At 56.9% G+C, this 22,160-nt stretch overlaps 1 protein-coding gene across 3 annotated transcripts in view; it reads right to left on the reverse strand.

Annotated features, from left to right (window-relative positions):
- SRC (SRC proto-oncogene, non-receptor tyrosine kinase) overlaps positions 1–22,160 on the reverse strand; it is a 55,980-nt gene that overhangs the window by 2,500 nt on the left and 31,320 nt on the right. For 2 of the 3 annotated variants that reach the window (XM_061210039.1, XM_061210037.1), the window contains 11 exons: positions 19,516–19,683; positions 18,006–18,286; positions 16,138–16,237; positions 8,533–8,631; positions 8,254–8,357; positions 6,208–6,357; positions 4,544–4,699; positions 2,274–2,453; positions 1,279–1,355; positions 382–535; positions 90–221 (listed from right to left, as the gene is read on the reverse strand). In XM_061210039.1, coding sequence (XP_061066022.1) covers positions 90–221; positions 382–535; positions 1,279–1,355; positions 2,274–2,453; positions 4,544–4,699; positions 6,208–6,357; positions 8,254–8,357; positions 8,533–8,631; positions 16,138–16,237; positions 18,006–18,279 — 1,426 coding nt within the window. In that variant the 5' untranslated portion in view covers positions 18,280–18,286; positions 19,516–19,683. The remainder of the gene's footprint in view (positions 1–89; positions 222–381; positions 536–1,278; positions 1,356–2,273; positions 2,454–4,543; positions 4,700–6,207; positions 6,358–8,253; positions 8,358–8,532; positions 8,632–16,137; positions 16,238–18,005; positions 18,287–19,515; positions 19,684–22,160) is intronic. The other variant, XM_061210038.1, reaches the window with a different exon arrangement.

Consider the following 22,160-nt stretch of genomic DNA (forward strand, 5'->3'; position numbering starts at 1 on the left):
AACTGAGGCCCTGGACGGGGTTTGACTTGCCCAAGGTCACCAGGGCAGGGGCAGAAGAACCAAAGATGGGCTGTGGGGAGCCCTCTTACCGGGGTAGGGCACCCGTCCCTTTGTCGTGAGTTCTGTCAGCAGGATCCCAAAGGACCACACATCTGACTTGATGGTGAACCGGCCATAGAGGGCAGCTTCTGGAGCCGTCCACTTGATGGGGAATTTGGCACCTGCAGGACCAAGAAGGGTCGGGGGAGCTCAGGAGAACATCATGACTGCTCTGCCAGATAGGCACCATTCTTATCCCCACTTGACAGAGGACGAAACTGAGGCTCAGAGAAGGGGTGTGACTCCCCACGGCCACACGGCATCTGCCGGGAGCCTGCCCACCTTGCCGGGCTGTGTACTCATTGTCTTCGATGAGCCGAGCCAGCCCAAAGTCAGCCACTTTGCACACGAGGCTCTCTCCAACCAGGATGTTGGCAGCACGGAGGTCTCGGTGGACATAGTTCATCCGTTCCACGTATGCCATGCCTGAAGCGATCTGTAGGCAGAACCCAGGAGCCTGGTTCAGGGGCCACCCCTTGCCCTTCCCAGATCACAGGGCACATGCCCAGGGGTGGTGTTATCCCCAGGAGTGGATAGCCAACCAAATTCCCCACCCTTCCCAGTTCTTCAGGCAATGAAGTCAATTTACAATAAATACTGTTGGCACAAAAAGCAGGACCAGTGCCCAGCAGGAGGAGGTAGCATAGGGCAAAGGGCCAAGGGGAGGCACAAGACAAGATGCAGCCAGGGAAGTGGGGTGACCACGCAAAAGAGGCCCCAGATGCTCCCAGAGACACAGATGAGTGTCAGGTCCTGCCTGTTGTCCCAAGTCCCCTCTCTGAGCCTCAGTTTTCTCATCTGTCAAATGGAATAATAGCCATCTCTACCGCCTGATTGTATTAAGGATTAAATTAAAAAGTAGTTGTTGAGCACCGCCTACAGCAAGCAAGTACTAATACATGTTTGATGAGTGACTGACGTTGACAGAGAAGAAAACTGAGGTCTGAGGTCCCATAGCAAGTCAGTGACTCCTGATGCCCAGGTAAGGGCTCTTTCTCTGCCCGAACCACCACTCACAGCACCTGTAAGTGGTCCCAGTAATACATGGGATGAGATCAGTGAGTGTGGGGCAATCAAGACAAGTTCCTTGGAGGGGGCACTCAAGAGGCCTGACATGGCTGAGCCAGGTGGGTCAGAGAACTCAAGGCCAGGTGTGGGAGCAGGGAAGGGCTGACTCACCTGAGCAGCCATGTCCACCAGCTGAGGCAGCCGCAGGTACTTGCCCGTCTCCCCCTTGAGAAAGTCCAGCAAACTCCCTGGAGAGAGAGAAAGCAGCTCTAGCCCCCGCCCTGTCCTCCCTGAGCCAGGAAGCAGTGATTCCCAGATCTTGTCCACCGGGGCAGGCCGGCCTCACTTTAACCACACAGCAGACTTTGTGCAAACCCATCTCTGAATAAAGTCTGTGTTTGTCACTCAGAAGGCAAGCAGGATGGGAAACAACCAAATGTCCGCCTCTAGGCAAACAGAACTGTGGTACAGCTATACTACGGAATACCACTCAGCAACAAAAAGGAACAAACTACTGATACACACAACAAGAAGGAAAACTCTCGGATGTAAAAGATTTAGCTATACGAAATTCTAGAGGAAACAACTCTATGAAGACAGAAAGCACATCAGTGGCTGTGTGGGTTTGGGGCTGGAGAGTACTATCTGCAAAGGGGTCAAGGGCGCTTTCTGGGGTGACGGTGATCTATAACTCGATTGTGGTAAGAGATACACAGCATACCCATTTGTTAAAACTCACCGAACTGGACACTTAAAATGGGTGTATTTTATCACTTGTAAATTATACCTCCCAAAAGTGGAATTTTGAAAAATAATTAATTTCAAAACTAAGTAAAAGTCAAGCCAGGAACGTGACCCAGATGTGGCTCAGCTTGGAGGATTCAGGGAGTTCTCCTTCCAGCCCCAGAATGGCAAATGGCTTTACAAAGCCAGCAAACGGGGGGACATAGATGCATTGTGGGAAATCATTAAAAACAAAATGAACGGAGAAAGGCAACCTTTGGTTTAACTTTCCATTGACATGGGAAGTTGATTCTTTCCATTCATTCCACCTTTAAAGGCGTATGCTCTAGATGTGGTGGGAGGTGAAGCACATCCCACCTGCCCTTTTGTGAGGACCCCAGCCAGGGGCCACCCATGTGTCCGCGCCATCACGCAGGCCTCACCCTTGCTCATGTACTCCGTGACGATGTAGATGGGCTCCTCAGACACCACCGCGTACAGCTGCACCAGCTTCTCATGCCTCAGTTTCTTCATGACCTGGGCCTCTTGAAGGAAGGCCTCCGGAGACATTGTGCCAGGCTTCAGAGTTTTGATGGCCACCCTGGTGGTGCCATTCCAGGTCCCTGCGTGGAAAGGGGTGCAGGCTGCCTCAGGGGAGGACCCCCATTCCCACCCCACAGGGACCAGGATCTGCCTGCCCGGGTACCAATTTCAGCTCTGGCCTCCCAGGCCACGTGAGAAGCCCAGCCAAGGCCCAGCCCCTTTCTGGACCTCAGTGTCCCCATCTGCAAATGGGCAGGATGCTCCTCACACAGGGCACACTCAAGAAACAAGAGCTGTTGTTCGGACGCTGATTATTAGAAATGTCCCCCAAAGCAGCACACTCATCTGAGAGTTGGGGGACCATGGTTCCAACTCAACTGCCCTCTCCTGGGTAGTCATGTTCCTTCTGGGTGGCCCAGGTGTTAGCGGATGGAGCATGTACTCGTGGGGGCAGGGGGTGAGGCAAAGCCGGCCTCAGAACAAGGCCACTAGAACAAGAGCTTGTCTCAAGCCACACTCCCCAAACAGTAAGGCAACACACTAAGTAGAAGGGCTCGGAGGTCAGTCTGGCAGGAGTTTGGCCCCCACCTCTGCCTCCTCCCAGCAGTGAGACCATAGGTGAGTCAGTTCCCCTCTCTGAGCCTCGATTTTCTCATCCGGAAAATGGGGATGCTATAGTATCCACCTGTGGGCTGTTTGAGGATTAAATGAGATTTTAGCCACTGGGCCAAGCCCACTGTAAGGACACAGTTAATAATAGCTGCAGCTGTCATTTTATTATTATCTGGTTTTTAAATTGTGAGGCCTTGGGGGAAGCTGTGTTCTAAACCAGTGTGTTTAATCTGAGTTTTGTCCCAGCCGGGCCTGAGGCGCCTTGGGCCCATTCCTGCCCATCTCTGGGCCTCCAGGTGCGAGTTGGGGCTCGGGCCCCCGTCTGTGGCCTTCCCGGCACAGGCCCTCTGGGCATGCGTACCAGGCACTTCGTGAGTCTACCTGGATCATCCAGGGAGGAACGGGAGCCTCCCCCACTGACTGTTCACCACACGCCCAAGCCAGGAATGAGTTTTGCAGCCACAGGAATGGCTGACGCCATGGATTTTTCAGGTTTTGCTCATGTCCTCTTTTTGTGCCTGTGCCTGGGAGCTGGCTTCTCATCCCCCTCCCCTCTCCCCAGCTCAAAGCCTCCCCTTTCCTGACTTGGCCTGACCTCCAGCCTGCAGGCCTCTGTCCCTGCAGTGCTGCCACCCAGGAACCCCCTCTGCTCTCCTCCATCATCCCTTCCTCTGAAGGGAGGGAAGTGGTGGCGGTGACGCCAAGTGAATACTGCAGCTCAGATGAAACCACCTTGAAAACAGCACACGGCCATCCACCCCCCCCACCCCCACTGGATGCGCAGGCTCACGACAGCCAGGCCTGCCTCACCGCTGCCTCCGCAACTCCTGTGTCAGCAGAAACCAATCAGCAGAAGGGGGCCTGGGTTTTGTCAGGGCTGCGTGGCATTTGTTTTCAAGGACGGTTTGGCTGTCTCTCCAGAGTTAGACAGGAGATCGTTAACAGGCCTGGAACACGCCAGACCCTGTACTCCTTCTGTGAGCGGGGGCTTCTCTTCCCACAGCTGAAGCTAACGTGTGGACCCACACGGGGCCAGCGTTCTCTCAACCCCACTAGGGGGTCCTATTATCACCAGCCCCATTTTACAATTGGGAAGATCGAGGCTCTGTCCACGAGTGTGACAGAGGAGAGCTGTGCGTGCAATAGCAGGTGGGCTGGGTGGCATCCTGGAAGGCTTCCCAGAGGAAGTGGCACCTGAGCTTGGATCCGCAGGAGGGTGAGTGGTTGACTCGGGAAAATAGCCCTCCAGAGTGAAGCCACCCAGCCCAGGCCACACGGCACGTCACCGGGGAGTCGCGATGCCCAGCCCTGAGTGGTTCTGGGTAAACAGGTACCACGGTGTGCGGAGGTGTGGCGGTCTACACCCCAGCTTGCTGTCAGCCACCACTGGGGGAGCTCCATGTTGAAAGTAGGGCCCACTGTTCAGCAGAGGTGATGGGACTCGTGGAGGTGAAGGCTGGGGGACTCATGGGGCCTCGAGCTGCCACTTTGGACAGACATCTGCCTGGTTCGCAGGTGGGCACATGGTGGGGTGTGTGGGGCCGGGGCAAGGCCTTACCCATCCACACCTCTCCGAAGCAGCCCTGGCCCAGCTTGACCTCCAGCCGCAGCGACTCCCGGGGGATCTCCCAGGCGTCCTTGGCCAGGCCCTGAGTCTGTGGCTTGGACGTGGGGCACACAGTGGTGAGGCGGTGGCACAGGCCGTCAGCGTGTTCTGAAGACAGAGGCAGGGAGGTGGAGTTCAGGCCCGGCGTCCGTGCTGGGGTCTCCGTGTCCCGCGGTGTGTGTGTGTGCAGACTTACACACTGTATGCGCACAGGCTTCGGGGAGGCACAGGACACCCCCAAGGCCAGGCGTCCATACCTGTGTGTACACAACCGTCCCCGACACAGGCCCACACTGCCTCATGCATCTGCTCCCTGAGTCATTCATTCATCAGACTTTAAGCGGGGGCTACCTAGGCAGGTGCCAGGGACCCAGTGGAACCCTGCCCTCAGGGAGTGCACAGTCCAGGATGACACCCAACTTCCCTTAATCACCTCCCAGGACCACGAGTGTGACAGAGGAGAGCTGTGCATGCAATAGCAGGTGGGCTGGGTGGCATCCTGGAAGGCTTCCCAGAGGAAGTGGCACCTGAGCTTGGATCCACAGGAGGGTGAGTGGTTGACTCGGGAAAATAGCCCTCCAAGCAGAGGGCACACTGCTTCATGCATGTGCAAAGGCCGTGAGGGAGAAATAAGCCCCTGGGTTGGAGGAACTGAAAGGAGGCCAGGCGGCTACTGGAGAGTGACTGGGGGAAGGAGGGCCCCAGGTAAGGCAGGGAGGCCAGCCAGGTTTAGACTACCCAAGGCCTCGGAGGCCACATGGGGGCCTTTATCCTAAAATTCCAAGGTAACCCCTGGAGGGTTTTGATCTGGGGGAACGGGGTTCAGAATGAACCCTACAGTGGTGGCCAAGGGGACAGAGCGGGGTGGCAGATCCTAGAGGGAGTTGGGAGGCCTAGCCAACAGAGGAGGAGTAGCGGGCGCTCTCAGGAAAGGCCACGCCTGCATGCCCAGGCCACGGCCACATGCCACAGGCCCACAGACACCCACAGAGAGCTGTCCACATGGGAGCACCCAGGCCATGACGCTTCAGTCCACCCGGGCAGCCCTGAACATCCAGATGGATCGGCCACACTCTTGCACACTCAGCCTGGCCTGCGCTCACGACCTGCGCATGTGAGCTCCCCGCCTGCCACTCTCTCTCCCGCTCTCTGCTACAATCCAATCGATAGAGCCGCCCCCTCCTTGTCTCCCGGTAACCAGTTCTAACCGGTCCTAAGGCTGCAGGGACAAATGACACCGGCCTATGCCCCCTCCTTCCTGGCTCACTCCTCCAGGCAGCCCCCTCCTCACCAGGCAGCTGCGGAGGAGGAGAGAGGATAGAGGGGCAGGTTGGGGGGTGGGGGAGGGAAGAGGGGAAACAGGGAAGAGAGGGCACAGGGAGGAGAGAAGGAAAAAAGAGGGGGTGGGAGGAGGGAGAAAGGGGAAAGGAAGAAGGGGGGAGGGGAACGGGAGCCCGCATCCTCAGGGTGACAGAAGTCCTGGCCCTTCTTGGCCCCAAAGCCCCCCTCCTCAGGGTCTGCAGATCATAGGGTAGGCGGAGACCCCCCCATGCTCTCCAAGGGCCTACTCTCCCCTGCACCCAGCTGGCCGCCCGGGAGGCCTGCCCGGCACTCACTGGAGTAGTAGGCCACGAGCTGCTGCAGGCTGTTGAACTGGGTGCGGGAGGTGATGTAGAAGCCGCCGCTGTCCAGCTTGCGGATCTTGTAGTGCTTCACGTTGAGGCCCTTGGCGTTGTCGAAGTCAGACACCGAGAGGCAGTAGGCGCCTGCAGGGCAGGCCAAAGAGGAGCCGTGACCACCATGCCGGCCCACCCACGGGCCACGGCACTGAGCACACCTACCCAACACGGGACGGAAGGGAGGCACAGGCAGAGCCAGGTTTGGTCCAGCCTGTCTCTGAGCACCCAGTTCTGGGGCGGCCACTGGGGCAGAGCCAAATGACAAAGGGGCACCTGACCAGAGAGCCTTTCCATGAACCCTTGGCCCTAGCAAGACCTCTGAGGCCCAGGTGTGCGTCCCAACTGTGTGACCCGAGCAAGTGGCTAGCCCTCCCTGGGCCTCGGTTTCCTCCGCTGCACAATGGGGCTACTTCCCGGGCTGCTGGGAGATTCACTGAGACTACATGTAAGAGGGCCTGGCACACAGTAGGTGCTCGATAAATGTTGGCAGGGAGCCTAACAGGAATGGTCCCAAGTGGCTGTGTGTCCCTGGCCTAGCTGCCTCCCCTCTGTGGGTCTGCCCACGGGCACGCTGTCCGGGCCCTGCCCCTTCCTGAAGACTCCAGGCTCAGGCAGAAGCCAGTGATTGGCTGAGGCTAGGGCGATCCTGGGCAGAAGACCGCGTACCGGGTGTGGCCTGAAGGCTGCCAAAGCTAAGCTGGGCCAATCCCAATGGCCCCCTCCCTGTTTCCCTTGAGCCTGGAAGAGCTCTGGGCTGGAAAAGTTTCCTTCTGCCCAACAGGACTGGCTAGGCCTGTTAACCTGAGCCTAAGAGATACCTGGGGTGGCATCAGGGGACAAAGCTGAGCCCCAGGGGTAGGGGAGGAGGCTCCAGTGGCCAGAGAAAGCCTTTCTCGGGAAGCAGCACACAGGCATCATACTAGAAGCCCAGTCCCCACAGCCCACAAAACCTCTGGACAATCCTCAGGTGGGGGTTACAATCTCCAGTGTAAAGAAGGGAAAATGAGGCCCAGAGAGGGAAAGCAGCTAGCCTCAGGTCACCCAGCAAGTCAGGCACAGAGCTGGGACTTGAACCCGTACCTGGATCTCTAAAGCCTGTATTGGACAACCATGACTTTCTACAGATGGCCAGGCCATGTGCGTATAGAAGTCACAGGCCTGAGTCTAAGGCCAAGCCCTGACCACATGTGCACACACGCAGGCATGCCTGTGTCCAGTGGCTGCATGATCACACAGGTCCACACTCCCTAGGCCCCTAGGCACAAGAACAAACCCATAACAATTCACTCCCACACAGCAACCCACAGACAACTCCACCCCCCACGTGTGCACACACATGCCTGGACCCACACACGGCATGCACAGCCACATGACCTCTCATAAATGCACACACATGACACAGATGCTCTGCTTTCCCATCTCCCACTGAGCCCCAGGCCCACAGGAAGCGGGAGCTTCGTAGCTATGGTGATGGAGAGTCTGCAACCCACGTGCGGAGGGGCTGGAGAGAAAGGGGGTGATCATTTTCTGGTGGGGGGAAGGGACAGGAGAGGAAGAGAGGCCAGGACTGTTGGGGGAAGGGCAAAGCCAGGTCCCAGCACCCAGTCCAGCCCCTGAGGCCCCTGGAGAAGGGGAAGGAGAGGGGCCCGTTGCATCAGCACCCTCCCTGGGAACAGCCTTTTGCTCTGTGACCCTCAGACCCCCTGACAACCTGTGCCCATTCCTCACCTGAGGAACCTGAGGCCAGAGAGGCTGGCCTCTTTTGCTGTACTTGTTGCTTCATCTTTTGCTGCATCTCTGGTCACCCCAGAGTGACTCAGTGTTCCTCAGATGGACCTCCCTGCCTTTGATCCTGTCTTTTTCTCTAGCTGGAGGGCTCTTCCCACCCCACTCCATATACCAAACTCCTATTCATTCCACAATACCCAGCTCAAATAACCCACAAAAGGCTCAGTTCCCACTGGTCAGCAGAAGCACTCATACCTTTCGTGGTCTCGCTTTCTCGCACTAGGAAGGTCCCTCTTGGGTTCTCCGCATTGAGCAGTAACCGCTCTGACTCCCGTCTGGTGATCTTGCCAAAGTACCACCTGGGGCGGGAGGGAGAAGGATGGTGCTGGTGGTCCAGGCTTCCGACCACCCACAGTGCCTCTTCCTGGGATGTGGCTGGGGCCCTGGGCAGCCAGACCTCCCACTCTAGCCCAGGAGAGAAGCTCTGAACTGGCAGCGATGGTAAGCAAGCAGGAGGCCAGAGTCGATACTCACTCCTCGGCCTGGATGGAGTCGGAGGGCGCCACGTAGTTGCTGGGGATGTAGCCCGTCTGTCCTGTGCTGAGTGAGTGGGCCAGCCACCAGTCTCCCTCTCTGAGCAGGGGGAGAGGGAGGGAGCAAAGGAGAAGGGAACCATCAGCAATGGACCCCGATGCCTGCAATCTTCATAGGTGCAGTGCTGGGGGCTCTTGAGGCTGAGTGAGGTGCAGGGAACAGTGAGATCAGGCCTCTCACAGCTGCCAGGCCGAGGTGGCCTGGGACTCTTCCCCTCCCTACCCCAGATGCCTCTTGGCCAAAGCTGACTCAGACGACGAGGCCCGAATTCATGGGGCAGAGTCCTGGGACAGGAAGTGATCTGCTTTCCTTCAGATAGACCAAGCAGTCTCAAGATGCCAAGAGCCGCCTTGGAATCGAGGGAGGGAGCTCCCTGTCTCTGGGGAGCAAGCAAGTTGTAACAGGAGAAGATTCCTCCTGAGATGGATGTCAAATCAGACCTTCAAAGCCTCCCCAAGTCCTGAGATTTGGAAGCCCAAGCCTGGGAGCTGGTGAGACCTGAGTGGAGGCAAGGGGTGGCTCTTTGGGGGCTTGGTGACAATCCAGGCACCAACCCTGCAAACTAGAGCAATGCTTGCCTTTGTCACAAATCATGGGTCACACCCACGGGGCTCCTTGACTGAATACTACAGGCCTCCTCCTGCAGCCTACCCATCTATGGGGGAAACTGAGGCCAGAGGGGTCTGGGACTTGCCCAAAGTCACACAGCGACAGTCACACAGTCGTGTCAGAGGGAGCTGAGGTGGCAGAGCCCCAGTACCCAGGGCCCTTCTACACTAATTGCCCCATGAGGAGGAGGAGGAGGAGGAGCAGGAGGTGATGGGGACAGGGTGATGGGCAGGAAAAGCCCCCGGTAGGGCGGGTCCCCTGGGTCTGGGTGGGAGTGGGGAGGGGGCAGAAGTACCTTTGCAGCCATCTGAATGTGAACCAGGTCTGGCTGGAGCGGGGGTCCAGAGACACAGAGGAGGGAGGAGAAAGCGAGAGCCCAACAGGAAAGAAGAGGCAGAAATGGGGGTGGTGAGAGAGAGAGAGGCAGAAAGAGCGAGGGAGAGAGCGGAGCGCCAGGCGGTGCTGGGGACGGGGGAGAGGGGACAAGGCGGGGCAGCCACTAGGGCCTCGCATCCAAAGCAATCAAAGGGGACAGGAAGAGGGTCGATGGGAGGGAGGAGAGGCCAATGGAAAGGGCTGCCTGGGAAATAGGGTCCAGCCCCCTCCCATTCCCACTGTGCAGATGGGAAGACTGAGGCTAGAGAAGCAAAGGCCTCTGCTCAAGGTCACGTCACGCAGCCAGGCCCAGGTTCCTAACTCCCAGATGAGAAGGAAGCCTTCCCTACAGGGTGCAGCGGGGCTTGATACCTTGCTGAGCTTCTCAATCCAAGGCTGCCTTTGACCTCATCACAACCCTGAGAAGACACACAGCAAGCAGGATGTGTTCCCCCACTCCCCATCACCGGGACACAAAGAGAGAAAGGCCCTTGCCCACAGCCACAGTCTGCACTTGAACCTGGATCCCTGGCTCCTGATTTTTCTGAGCTGCCTCTGACCCATATTCTTCAGCCCATTTTAAAGATGGAGAAGTTGAGGCCGGGAGAGAGTGGGGCTGGGGGAGCTCTCTGAGAACAGGTGAGTACAGGTGAGCATCCCAGAGCCAGGGGCTCAGCCAGGTGGGCCAAGGCTCAACCAGAGAGTGTGGGTCCCTTCTGGATGGAGTGAGGCGAAGAGAGAGAGATTGGGGCTGTGAGGTCTGACTTGGCTGTGAGATCACCGCACGCATGCTCAGGCAGGGGCACGAGCTCACATGGGGGTCTCTGCGGGAGAGGGAGGGCCCTGGAGTAAGAGGGCGAGGCCCGCCTCAAGGAAAGAGCCTGAAGATGCCCAGGCCCTCCATCTACCTCTCTGTGTGCACCCACATGGGGTGGGGGATCCACACTTGTGTGTCCCATTTGACCCTCAAGGCCACCCTGCTAAGTAGGAAGGCAGGCCTCAGCCCCCCAGATGATGAAACTATGGCTCAGAGATGTCTAGGGACCAGCCCAAGGACACACAGCACCCAGGCTGAAGTAACCCAGCACTTTCTTTGTAGAGTTGGGGAAACTGAGGCACAGAGTGGGGCAGAGACTTCCCAAGGCTACACAGCAAGGACTCAAATCACAGGGAAGAGCTGAGATCTTCCAGTCCCAAGTCTTCATTTCACCAAGGGGGAAAATAAGACATAGAGAAGGGCGGTGATTTGCCCAAAGCCACACAGCGAATCAACAGCAGAGCAAGGGTGAGAACCAGGGCCCCTGTGTGCCCACAGCCAGACACAGCAGGCCTCCTGGACCCCTGCACCCTCCCCAGGCCTCTCAGAGGCTCAGAGACCCTCAGGAAAACCCGGGGAAGATGGAGGAGGAGGCAGCAGGACTGGGCCAAGGTCTAGGTCAGAGACTACAAAATGAGGCAGATTGACAAAGCAAGAGTGTGCAAGCTGGCTGGCCTCTGGGAAGCCCCCAGCCACCCACTCACAGTGGAAGGCCGGCAGGAGCATGTGCCCAGGGGCCAACCAAGCAGGGCCCCAGAAGCAAGGGTGAGGGTTCAGCTCTGCTGACACTACCCAGACTTCTGCCAGCAGAGCCTCCACCTGCCTAACATCAGCCCATGTGTGAGTCTGGGCTCACAGTCCAGTTTGCGGGTTTTATTTCAAGGGCAGGGATGGAGGTGCACTGCAGTCTCACTAAGGATCCAAGGTCCACCTTCAGCCTGGCCCCAGCTTGAGAGGTACCTCAGAGCCTGAGCGCCAGAATCAGAGCATCCTGGCGCCAGCCCAGCTCACCACTTGCAGGCTGCATTACCTTGGCCCTGCAGGACCTTGGTCCTCATCTGCAGGAAGGGGGTACTCATGCCTCCCTCTGAGGATGTAAAATACCAGCACAGGGCCTGGCACATAGTAGGTGCTCAGCATGCATGAGCTGTTAGTATCTTGATTTGGCTAAAAAAAGAAAAACAATTAAATCTGCAACTCTATGGTACTCCTCCCCACTCTCCAAAATGTTTTAAAAAACCAAATCAGCTCAGTTCCAGTCTCCAATAAGGATTTGCTGTGTGACCTTGGGCAAGTACCCTGTCCTCTCTGGGTCTTAGTTTCCTCATCTGTAAAAAGGAGATAATATTCACAAAATCTCCTGTTCAGGCAAAGTGTGTAAATCAGTCAGCATCAAGCCAGGCTTTGGGTAAGCTGATTACTGTGATTATCATCTGAGCCTCAGTTTGCCCACCTGTGAAATGGAGACATCAAGCCCCATCTTCCCATGCCAATGGTCTGGGAGGCTCAAACCTGCCTCAGGTGGCTGTGAGCTGTCTCAGCCAAGGATCGGCGACTGCCCTCACAATGAGGGGCCCCATAGCTTCTCAGATCAGTCCAGTCTGGTGGGGATACCGATCTGCGCCCGGCTCAGAAGTAACAGCGGTGTAAACCTAACAGGCTGAGCAGATGTACTGCATCTGGCACCTTCCCTGGGGCCTGGATCCTATCAGATAGGCAGGAAGAGGGAAGGAAGGGAATCACACATTCCCTGCCTGACCCCTCACCTTCCCACATGTGGCAAGAGGAGAAAACACTGGACCAGGAGTCCCCGAGCTACAATTTTACATCCCAACTGCTGTCACTAGCTGTGTGACTTCACGCTACTGATCTCACCTCTCTGAGCCTCAGGATCCTCTTTTTGGAGCCTAATCCTTGTGGCTAATTCAGGCTGGCGTGTGGATTGGGAGTGTGGCAGCTTTGGAACCTGGGATGTTATGCCAGTTTGGGTCCTTCTATTTAACTCATTTGGTCTGTTGGGACTGGCCAGAGAAGCCGTTTGGGGATTACAGGCAAGCCAGGGCAGCTGGGTATGGCCCAGGCAGTCAAGTTTCCGAGCCCTGAGTCCTGGACCCATGGTTGGTGGGGAGAGAGCAGGGTGAGGCCAAGGCAAGTCGTGTGAGGAGGGCAGGAAGGGGTCCCTCACCCCATGGTGGGGAGTAGAACTGGAGTGCCCAGGGCAAGGGGGCAGAAGTCAGTGGCTGCTGGAGCACTCCCCCAGAGAAGCTGCTGGAATAATCTGGGTAGGAGGAAAGGGCAATTTAGGAAGCATCCCAGAGTCAGACCCAGAGGGGCTCTGACTCCTGGAGACTCAGACACCGGGGCAGGGGCTCAGGGCAGTCACACCTCAGACCCCAGTGGCTTCCTCGGACCCAAGGCCACAGAGCACCCAGGATTCTCGGAGCAGAACCGTTTGGCATGGAGATCCAGGGAGTGGGAGCTCCAGGCTGCTACTGTGAGGACCCCAACCGAGCCAGCCCTGGCCAAACCCCAACAGACAGGCTCAGCCTTAAGCTCTCCCTCCCCGACTCCCAGCCTAGTCACAGGCTAGACTCAGAAAGTCCCTCATTCCTACAGGGAGGGGGGTTGGAGCAGGGGGTTCACAATAATAGACCTTAAGCAATGACAGTGGAAGGACATGCAGGGTGGTCCCTGGGTGAGGTATGAGACATGAGCACCTCAAATGTGGGTGGCCCATCTTCCACTAAGCCTCTCCTCCCCATCCCATTATCCCTCCTCTTCCTCTAATGCCAGCCCCCAACTCACCCAGAGGAGCAGCTGAGCTTTGTGATGTGAGGAAGGGCTCCCCATCCACTCCCACCCTCCCCCACCCTCCAATCGGGGTGCCTCACTGCCACCCAAGGGCTTCCCACGGATGGGACTCCATCACTTCCTGGCAGCCCCCAGCCCATCGTGGAAGGCAGGAAGAAGGAAGGGAAGGGGCTGGACAAAGGAAGAAGTGAGGGCTGCCCTCTGACTCTGAGTGAAAGAGGCAGAATCAAAGTTTTGAGAGCTTTGCTCAAGCTGTGACCCCCTGAGACACTCTTCCCATCGTTGCTGGTTGAGATCCTCCAGTACTTCAAAGCCTCTAACCTGAGGCATCCTCCCCAGCTCGGGCCCTTCCCTCCTCCTGGCTCCTCTGCACCTCCACGGAGCTCCTCTTCCAAGGGCTCGGGGTCATGCCTACCCCTCCCAGCTCTGCCACTACTAGCTGTGTGACCTTGAGCAAGTCACTTCACCTCTCTGGGCCTCAGTTTCCTCATCTGTAAAATGGAGCAAGTAAGCATTTCCACTTCCCAGGGCCGTGGTGCTGTATAAATAAAACAACGCAACCGCTCCGAACGAGAACAGGTCCACACTCAAGGCACAAGAGACGGTGGCTATTTTATGACTGTTCACTCATCTCGTGCAAAAGCACCACCCGGGCACCCACAGTGTGCTGAGCAACAGGTGACGGGGGACCCAGAAATATGGCAGGCCCAAGAAAAGCCCTCAAGGAGTTCCCAGTTTGGGGGGAGGGAGATACAAACAGCTGGAACCATAAGAGAACTGGAGCGGCACTGGGACTCAGACAGAAGGGGGTGGGGGGAGCTGGGAAAGCCCCCTCGCCCCGGGAGAGCATCGTAAGGAAGGGAGAGAGCTGCTGCCCAAGTTCCAGTCCTGGCTTTGCTACTTGGTAGCTGTGTGACCTTGGACAAAGGCCTTCACATCTCTGAGCCTCAGTTTCCTCATTTGCAAAATGGAGATGGCCCCTCCCCCATCACTACAGCCCTGGTGGGATGGCAGCAGAGCAAATACAAGGACATGGGTAAAAATGCCTGCTACCTCTATTCCCCTTTGCCTCACAAAGGGGGCAGTTCTGAACTGGATCTTGAGGGATGAATAGGAGTTTGCCAGGCAGAGATGGGAGAAAGGGCGCTTTAGGCAGAGAGAACAACATGCACAAAGGGCAGGGAGGCATGAAGAAGCAAGAAATGCTTGGAGACGGTGGAGACGTCCAACCTCCTTAGCCAGGCCTTCGAGGATGCTCATGGATCGATTCTACTCTACCCTCTAGAACCTTCTCGCCCTTCCGCAGCCCTGAAGGCAACCAGCCCCCTCCAGCACTGCACCCTCCCACGAGCTGCCTTTCTGTGAGGGGAACCGCCTTCTACCACTCCCTCCATCCCCTCGACTTCACTGTGTTTCCTTCAAGGTCCTGCTTGAAACTCCCAGCCCCTGTGGTCACCATCAGAGGGGGGCACACAGCAGGGGCCCTAAGGCCTGAGCTGACCCCGGCCCCGCCCTCTGCCTGCCACTTGGCCTGGACTGGAGCTGCATCCCGGCCACACTCTGGCTCCAGGAGGGCATGGCCTTCTCCACCGAGGGCTCACTGGGCCCAGCACTGGACCCTGCATGCAGCTGGCACTCAGTGTGGGCTGAACAGGGAGGGGATGAGTTAGCATGAGGTGGATGGGGAGGAGGTGAGATGGGGAGTGACAGGGGTGACGGGAGGACCCTCCCCATTCTCAGCCTGGGATTAAGGTAGGGATCTGGTCAAACTATTGGGGGTGAGGACAGAAGCTGGGGAAGCCGGAAGGGGTGCAACCAAGGGAGCCAGAGACCATATGAAGCACATGCCGGCGGCAGCCCACCCCCACCAGTGAAGCGCCCCTACCCAGCCCACCGCCCACAGAGTGTGTACACACCTGACATCCACCTTCCTCCTAGGGCCAGCGAGAGAGAAGCAGAGAGGGAGAAGCTGAGAGAGAGCTGGAGGGAGCAAGCACGGGCCAGGAATGGGGAGGGGGTTCCCCGAGGCTGTTGGGGGGATGGGAGGTGGCGGAGAGGGGACGCGGGCCCTCCGAAGGCAGGAATGCAGCAGGCGTGGAGCTGTACCCCTCTGTTGGCAGCTCCGCCCCCAGTGGGATCACCCCAGCTGTGACCACCCCTGGGCGCATGACCCAAAGCCTGCACCCCCCCACCCGCCATGACAGGTGTTGCACCTACCCCACTGCACTCTCGGCAAGGAAAGGAGGGGAGTGGGGAGGAGGGGAAGGACGCCACCCCATGGCCAGAGCCTCACCCACCCCTCGCCAGTTCACTATCCCTGCTCACAGGGGCCCCCATCCCCCCCATACGCCAACTTGGCCCTAGGATGCCCCACCCCAGGGCTGGAGTCCCTGGAGGTGAAGCAGAGATGCCCACCAGGGTACCCCGCCCTCCACACCCTATCCCACCATCTCATCCCCATGCCCTATCCTGACCCCTCTCACACTGGGTCCCCAGGATGGGTCCCCCAACCCTCCCAGTGAGGGCCCTCCCTCTACAGCTGGAGACTCTACTGGTTGCCCAGGCTCTCCAGCACCTCTGTGGGCACAGCCTCCAGCTCCACAGGCCCTGCTTTTTGTAGTCCTGGGTCCCCGGCCCAGTCCTGCGCTGATCACACACCCCTGTGCGGGTTCTGGGATCTGGAGTGCTGTGCTCTGCTGTCCAGTTACTGCACCCAGATCCCTGTCCCTGGAGCTGTCCCAGACCCCCGACCACCGGCGCCTGCCTCATCACCCCCAGAGGCCCCAGGACGGTTCCCTGCACCTCAGCTGCCTGGACACCCAGCTCTGCCTGCTGCCCATCAAGCTGGCCCTGGGACGCTCAGAAGTGGCTCTGTCCCAAGACCAGGCCCAGGGCTGGGGTCCTGAGGGGCAGTGGGGTAGGGGGGCACTCACGTGTTGTTGACAATCTGGAGCCGCTCCCCTTTCTTGAAAGACAGGTCAGTCTCTGTCCGCGACTCATAGTCATAGAGGGCCACAAAGGTGGTCACTCCGCCTGCACAGAAGGTGGGGAGTGTCAGAACGGCCAGAGCCATGGCTGGGGGGAGAGGTGGACAAGAGAGCCTTGCACCCTGGGCGGGGGTGGGGTTGGTCTCCCACCGCCAGCCCAGAGGCCTGGTCCCATTCACTGGGGGTGGGCCTCTACGCATGTCCCCCTGTGTCTGTGTGTCCCACACGCTTGTGAGGGCGTGTAGGAAGCACGTGCGTCTCTCCACCTCTGAGTGTGCCCACTGGGCTTGAGGGGATGCTGGGTGTTGGCTTCTCTGTTTGCTATCTGTCTTCCCCACAGCACCAGAAGTCCCCAATAATAGACATCTTTGTTTTGTTCCTAGAGCCTGGTGTATAGTACGTGCTCAAGAAACAACCATTAGATGAATGAAGCAGTGAATGAAGGAAACTGCACCTGGGGACGCAGCTCTTTTCTGGGGAGGTGTGACTCTGGATGCTTCTGTTTGTCAGGGAAGATCTTGGCTGCAGGTAACTGTCCCCTCCGAAGCCCTCTCTGTCCCCCCATTTGAGGTTACAACCTCCAGCCACACATCCACCAACACCACTCCCTGCCCGTTTTGCTCTTTCACAGCAGTTACCACCCACTAACACCCTGCACGGTTTACACACCTTGCTCTTCGCTTCTCTCCCCCACAGGGGTTTTGTCTGTTTTACACGTTGCTGTGACCCCAGCACCAGAAGAGACCTGGCACACAGGAGGGGTGCCACAACTATCTCTCAAACAAACGAATGGGTATGTTTGTGGGTCTGTCTCACTTGGGTGTGTGTCTGTGTGTTCTCACTGCACATATGTGCATCTGTGCATCTGTGAGTCTGTGGGTCTCTGGGATGGCATTTCTAGCTGGGCACGTGTGTGCTTTTGAAGGGCTTCTGACCACATGTGTCTGTCTCCATCTGGGAGTATGAGGTTTTTTGCGTATGTGTGTTTGTATTTGTGTACATTTGCATTGGGTGTGTGTCTGTGCCTGGAGGGTGCACATCCATGTGTCCCTGAGTGTGTCTCTATGTGCATGGCTTGTCTGTTTACGAAAGCATCTCTAGCTCAGCACGTGTAAATGTCCTGTATGGGTGTCTCTGAATGAGTTGCTGACTCTGTGTGTGTGTGTGTGTGTGTGTGTGTGTGTGTGTGTGTGTGTGTGTGTATGTGGGGGGGGGCTCTGTGTGAGGGTGTCCGGGTAAGAATGCACGTGTTTGTGTGAGGGTCTTATGTCTGTGTGTCTCCAGGACCACATGTGCATCTCTAAGCATCCTTTGCCTGGCGCTGCTATACCCCCAAAGCGCCAGCAGAGGGTGCAGGGGCGCATCTCGGCATTGGGCCGGGCCTCTGAAGACCCCAGTTCTCTTTCTCGCTTCTAACCCGCCCCGCCCCCTTAGCCACTCACCGCCTCCTGTCCTGAGCCATCTCTGGGCTGACCAGAGCAAAAAGCAATGCCTCAAACCCGTCCCCGTGCTTCCGAGAAACCCCCCCGGCTCTCTGGGCCTGTTTCCGCCTATAGTCCTATATCTCTAGGGCCCTTTATACGCTACATCGGATTCACCCCTAAAGGCAATGGAGTGTGCGCCTCACTTTCCAGTTTATAAAGCCTCCAGGAAACCCCCAATAGTCCCTAAAGCCAAGTAACTCCCAGACACCTCCCCGTCACTGAGCGAAAGAAACAGCAGCCCAGAGAGGGGGCGTCGCTCCCCCAGGGCACACAGCCCTCCTGGGGGAGGGGCCAGGGCCACCCGGCTCCCACACTCCCAGGCGCACTGACCAGCCAGGGGCCCCGCCCTCTGCGGGGAGGTGACTGTGTCGGAGGAGTTGAAACCTCCGAACAGCTTGGGCTCGGCGGCTGCAGGGGCAAAGGCCGTGCTGGGGCCCCGGTGGCCATCAGCGGAGGCCGGCTTGCTGGGGGTCTGTGAGGTGGGGAAGGCACCCCCGCCGCCGCCGCCGCCGCCGCCGCCGCCGCCGCCATGGGTGTTATCAGCAGGTTCCAGGCTGCGGCGCCGCTGGCTGGCATCCTTGGGCTTGCTCTTGTTGCTGCCCATGGTCCTGCTGGAGACGAGAGAGGACCCTGGGTGAAGGGCTCTGGGAGCCGGCAGGGTTGCCTAGGCCCCTTAGCCTGCACTCCCATCCATTCTACAGATGGGGAAACTGAGGCCCAAAGAGGCCTCTTTGGGTAAGTTACCTTTCAGAACCTCAGTTTCTCCATCTGTAAAATGGGAATAGTGATGGCAACCATAAAGGGCTTCCTGGGTACAGGGCCAAGCACAGAAGAAACACCTCATAATCAGAAGCTCTAACCTTCCCCACCTTCCTCTGAGTCACTGTTTCCGTCCCTCGTGGGCAGGGATAGTATCTTGAGTCATGTCTACGTCCCAGGCATATAGGAGAAGGTCGAGGGTTTGTTGAGTGAATACATGACTGACTGAAATTGTCTAACACCAGTGGGAAAGGTGCTGAAAGTTGCAACTAGGGCAGGGATACAGCAGGCAGCTGAAAGGAGAGATGGCTGGGAGCTCACTCCAGGCCCAGGGCCTTTGCACATGCTGTTTCCTCTGCCTGAATGCTTTTCCCTGACCACTTGAGCAGAGTAACTCATGCCTCCTTCAGTTCTCAGCCCAAACATTGCCTCCTTGGAGGCAGCATGTGGGGGGTGGGAGGGAAATGTTTAGGGGTGATGGATTATCTTGACTGTGCTGATGGTTTCATGAGTGCATCCACGTGTCAAAACTTATCAAACTGCACACCTTAAACATGTGCAGTTTATGGTATGTCAATTATACCTCAATAAAGCTCTGAAGGAAAAAAAAATCACCTCCCTGGGAAGTGTTCCCCAACTTCTTTCATTGGTTTAAGTCCCCTTGCCTTTTGTGCCTCTCCTTGATAACATGTGGCCCAGTTTTGTGTGTGTGTGTGTGTGTGTGATTACATGATTATCGTCATGGGCTTTTGTCTAGTTCACTGCTGTGCTCCCAGTACCCAACACAGGGTATGGCACACAGTAGGTGCTCACTAAACAGCTGAATGAGTGAGTGTGAATGTGTGACTATTCAGTAGTTAAGAGAGTTCTGAGCCAGAAATCTGGGAGGGCTAGAGATTGGGAAACACAGAGAAACCCAAGTTGCAAACTCCCCAGTGACACCCATAGCCCTGCGACCCCCCTTTGCTCCCCACGTTGCCATCCGCAGGTCCTCATGGAGCCTAGCCAGGGTCTCCCCACACACCATGGCCGCCCCTCCCAGCTCCCTCATCTTGGCAGCCCTGATGGGTCATCACCTCACCTGGTGCAAGGCAGGGGCTATCCCAGAGGACCTGGGAAGCAGCCTGAGGTCTCAGCACGAACAACAGGTGTAGAGTCGGCGGTCTCGGACTAGAAGCCCTGATCTACCTCTCCTTGCTGTGTGACCCTAGGCAAGTCACTTCCCCTCTCTGGGCCTCAGCATCCTCATCTGCAAAGTAGGGATAAAACAGATTTCTCAGAACTGTTGGGAGGATATGACTAGAAAGAGAAATAATCAAGGTTCTGTCTCTTGGGTCATGATTTATCAGGCTCTGACTCTGGCAGGCCCGATACTAAGAGCTTCCCAGACCTGAAATATCCTTCACTCCCCCAAAAGCAAGAGTGAGAGTGAGGCCGTGTATGGCATGGCAGTTAAAGGTGGGCTCTGAAGCCAGACTCCCCAGACTCAGATCTTGGCTCTGCTCCTAATCGGCTGTGTGACCTCAGGCAAGTGACTTAACTTCCCTCTGTGCCCCACTTCTTCATCTGGAAATGACTGTGACAACTGAAGGAGGCAAGGCAGAGTGCTGGGAACACAGTAGGTCACCCTGCCACATCAGCTATTACTGATACTGTGATTCTGGACACACTGGCGATATAAGCTCCGATTATTCTCCAGGGGATGCTGCAGGCCCTGAAATCAGTCCAGAACTTCCTCTGGGACCCCGTGAATGGGGAAAAGTTCCCTTGACTGGCTGGGGCCTCAGGCAAGACTGTTTGCCCTGAGCGCCAAGCCCAGCTCTGTGACACCCCTCCCTATGTGAACCTTAGCCAGTCCCTGTAACCCTCTGGGCCTCAGGCTGCCCATCTGCACAATGGGGGTGTGGCCTGCATGCTCCCTGGGGGCCATCCAGATCAGAGAATGTGGGGCTGGGGAGGCCCTGGGGAGACCTGCTCAAGGGATATGCCAACAGGCCTGGGAAGGCCAATTTCTACGGCAACCCAATCCGTTGAGGTCACGATGCCCATCAGCGCTCATACAGTTGGTGTCCTGTGGGATCTACTAACCCGGTTACCCACAGCCCCAGGCTCGATGGAGGCTGAGCCTCAACCACCACATCCCCACCCACCTGCTCCCTGGTATAGTATTCACAGCACCAACTGTACAGCAAGCCCTCTGCCAGTCACCACAGGGGGACACAGAGATGAACTGGCCAGGTCCTGCCTCAGAGTGTGCATGCTCTAACAGGGGACTTGTTTGTGGGACTTTGAGAGGAAATAAAAGTTATAAAAACACATTAAAAATATTTTTAAAATTTTAATGAAGAACTTTCTAAGAGCCGAAACTTTCTTTAGAATGAACTAAATGATGAAGAGTGAGCCCCCTGTCACTGGAGGTAATCAAGGACAGGAGAAAGTATACTTGGCTGATGTGCCATGGAGGGGGAGGGAAAGCCAGGGCTGGAACATGAAAGCCCTTCCAGCACCAAGAGGATGCATGTGCCCACTTGGGAGGGGGCAAAGAAAAAAGCTCTTGACCCCTAAGCTCTTACACTAACCAAGAAGACCGCTCCCCACTGAGACACTCAGAAAAAACATAAGAGGTCCTTCAAGACCAGACCAAGGTGGCCCAGGGCCTCTGCTTGCAATGTTTGTTGGTTTGTGGGGTTTGGGTTTTTGTTTTGGGTTTTTTGGGTGTTTTTTGTCCCTGTGGTTGATTCTGATTATACAAGTACCACCTGTTTGTGGAGAGGTGGGCAGGTCGAGGTTAAGGGCCAGAGTACCGAAGCAGACTACCTGTGTGTGAATCCCAGCCCTACAAGCCCAGTGTGGGACCCTGTGCCTCAGTTTCCTTCTCTGTCAACTGAGGACAACAACAGTACCCATGTCATAGGGCTGCTGGGAGAATCCATGAGGAAGTACACGGAACATGCTTGGGATGCTGTGGCACGCTGGCAACCTGCCTCCAGAGGACAAGCCCCTGGGCATGGCAGTGCGTTTCCTTCCAGCGTCGTATGAATATAGGACAGTATATTGGGATCCATCTAGTGCCCTTGACTCTAAGCTCCCTGCGGGAAGGACCGGGTCGGGCCCATCTCCATATCCCTACTAGGTGCTCTGAAATATTTGCAGAATAGACAAAAGACTAAATGAACACAGACATGATTTGCAGCCTGCTTTGTTCCTGGAATGCCATGTTGTAGAGACCAAGTATCATTCTGCAATATTCAAACACTCCCAGAGCCTGGACCTTGTACTGGGCCCTGCTCTGAGCACTTTGCAAATATTGACTCATCAAATCCCCATGATAATCTAGGAAGTAGATACTAACAGTGTCCCTATTTTACTGATGAGGAAGCAGAGGCACGGAAAGGTTGAGGCACCTGCCTGAGATAACACAGCGAGGGTAAGAATGAAAAAAAGTGGGGACATGAAACCACACTGGGCGGCAGGAATCAGGGGCTGCTCACAGGGTCCACCTCCTGCCCTCCGGACCTCTCTTTCACATGAACAGCAAGATGGGGTGTGAGTGGATAAGGCAGCCTAGCCCCATTCCTAGAGAAAGCCCAAGATTTCAAGCTTTGCCATAGCAGAGTGTGCTAGAGGAGGGACAGCACATTTAGGGTGGGGTCTAGTCCCTGCAGGGCTGCCGCAGTGCCGTGTGACCTTGAGAGAGACCGCCCTTCCGGACCATGGTCTCCTTTC

The sequence above is a fragment of the Eubalaena glacialis genome, chromosome 13, assembly GCF_028564815.1.
Source record: "Eubalaena glacialis isolate mEubGla1 chromosome 13, mEubGla1.1.hap2.+ XY, whole genome shotgun sequence".
Lineage (NCBI taxonomy): Eukaryota > Metazoa > Chordata > Mammalia > Artiodactyla > Balaenidae > Eubalaena > Eubalaena glacialis.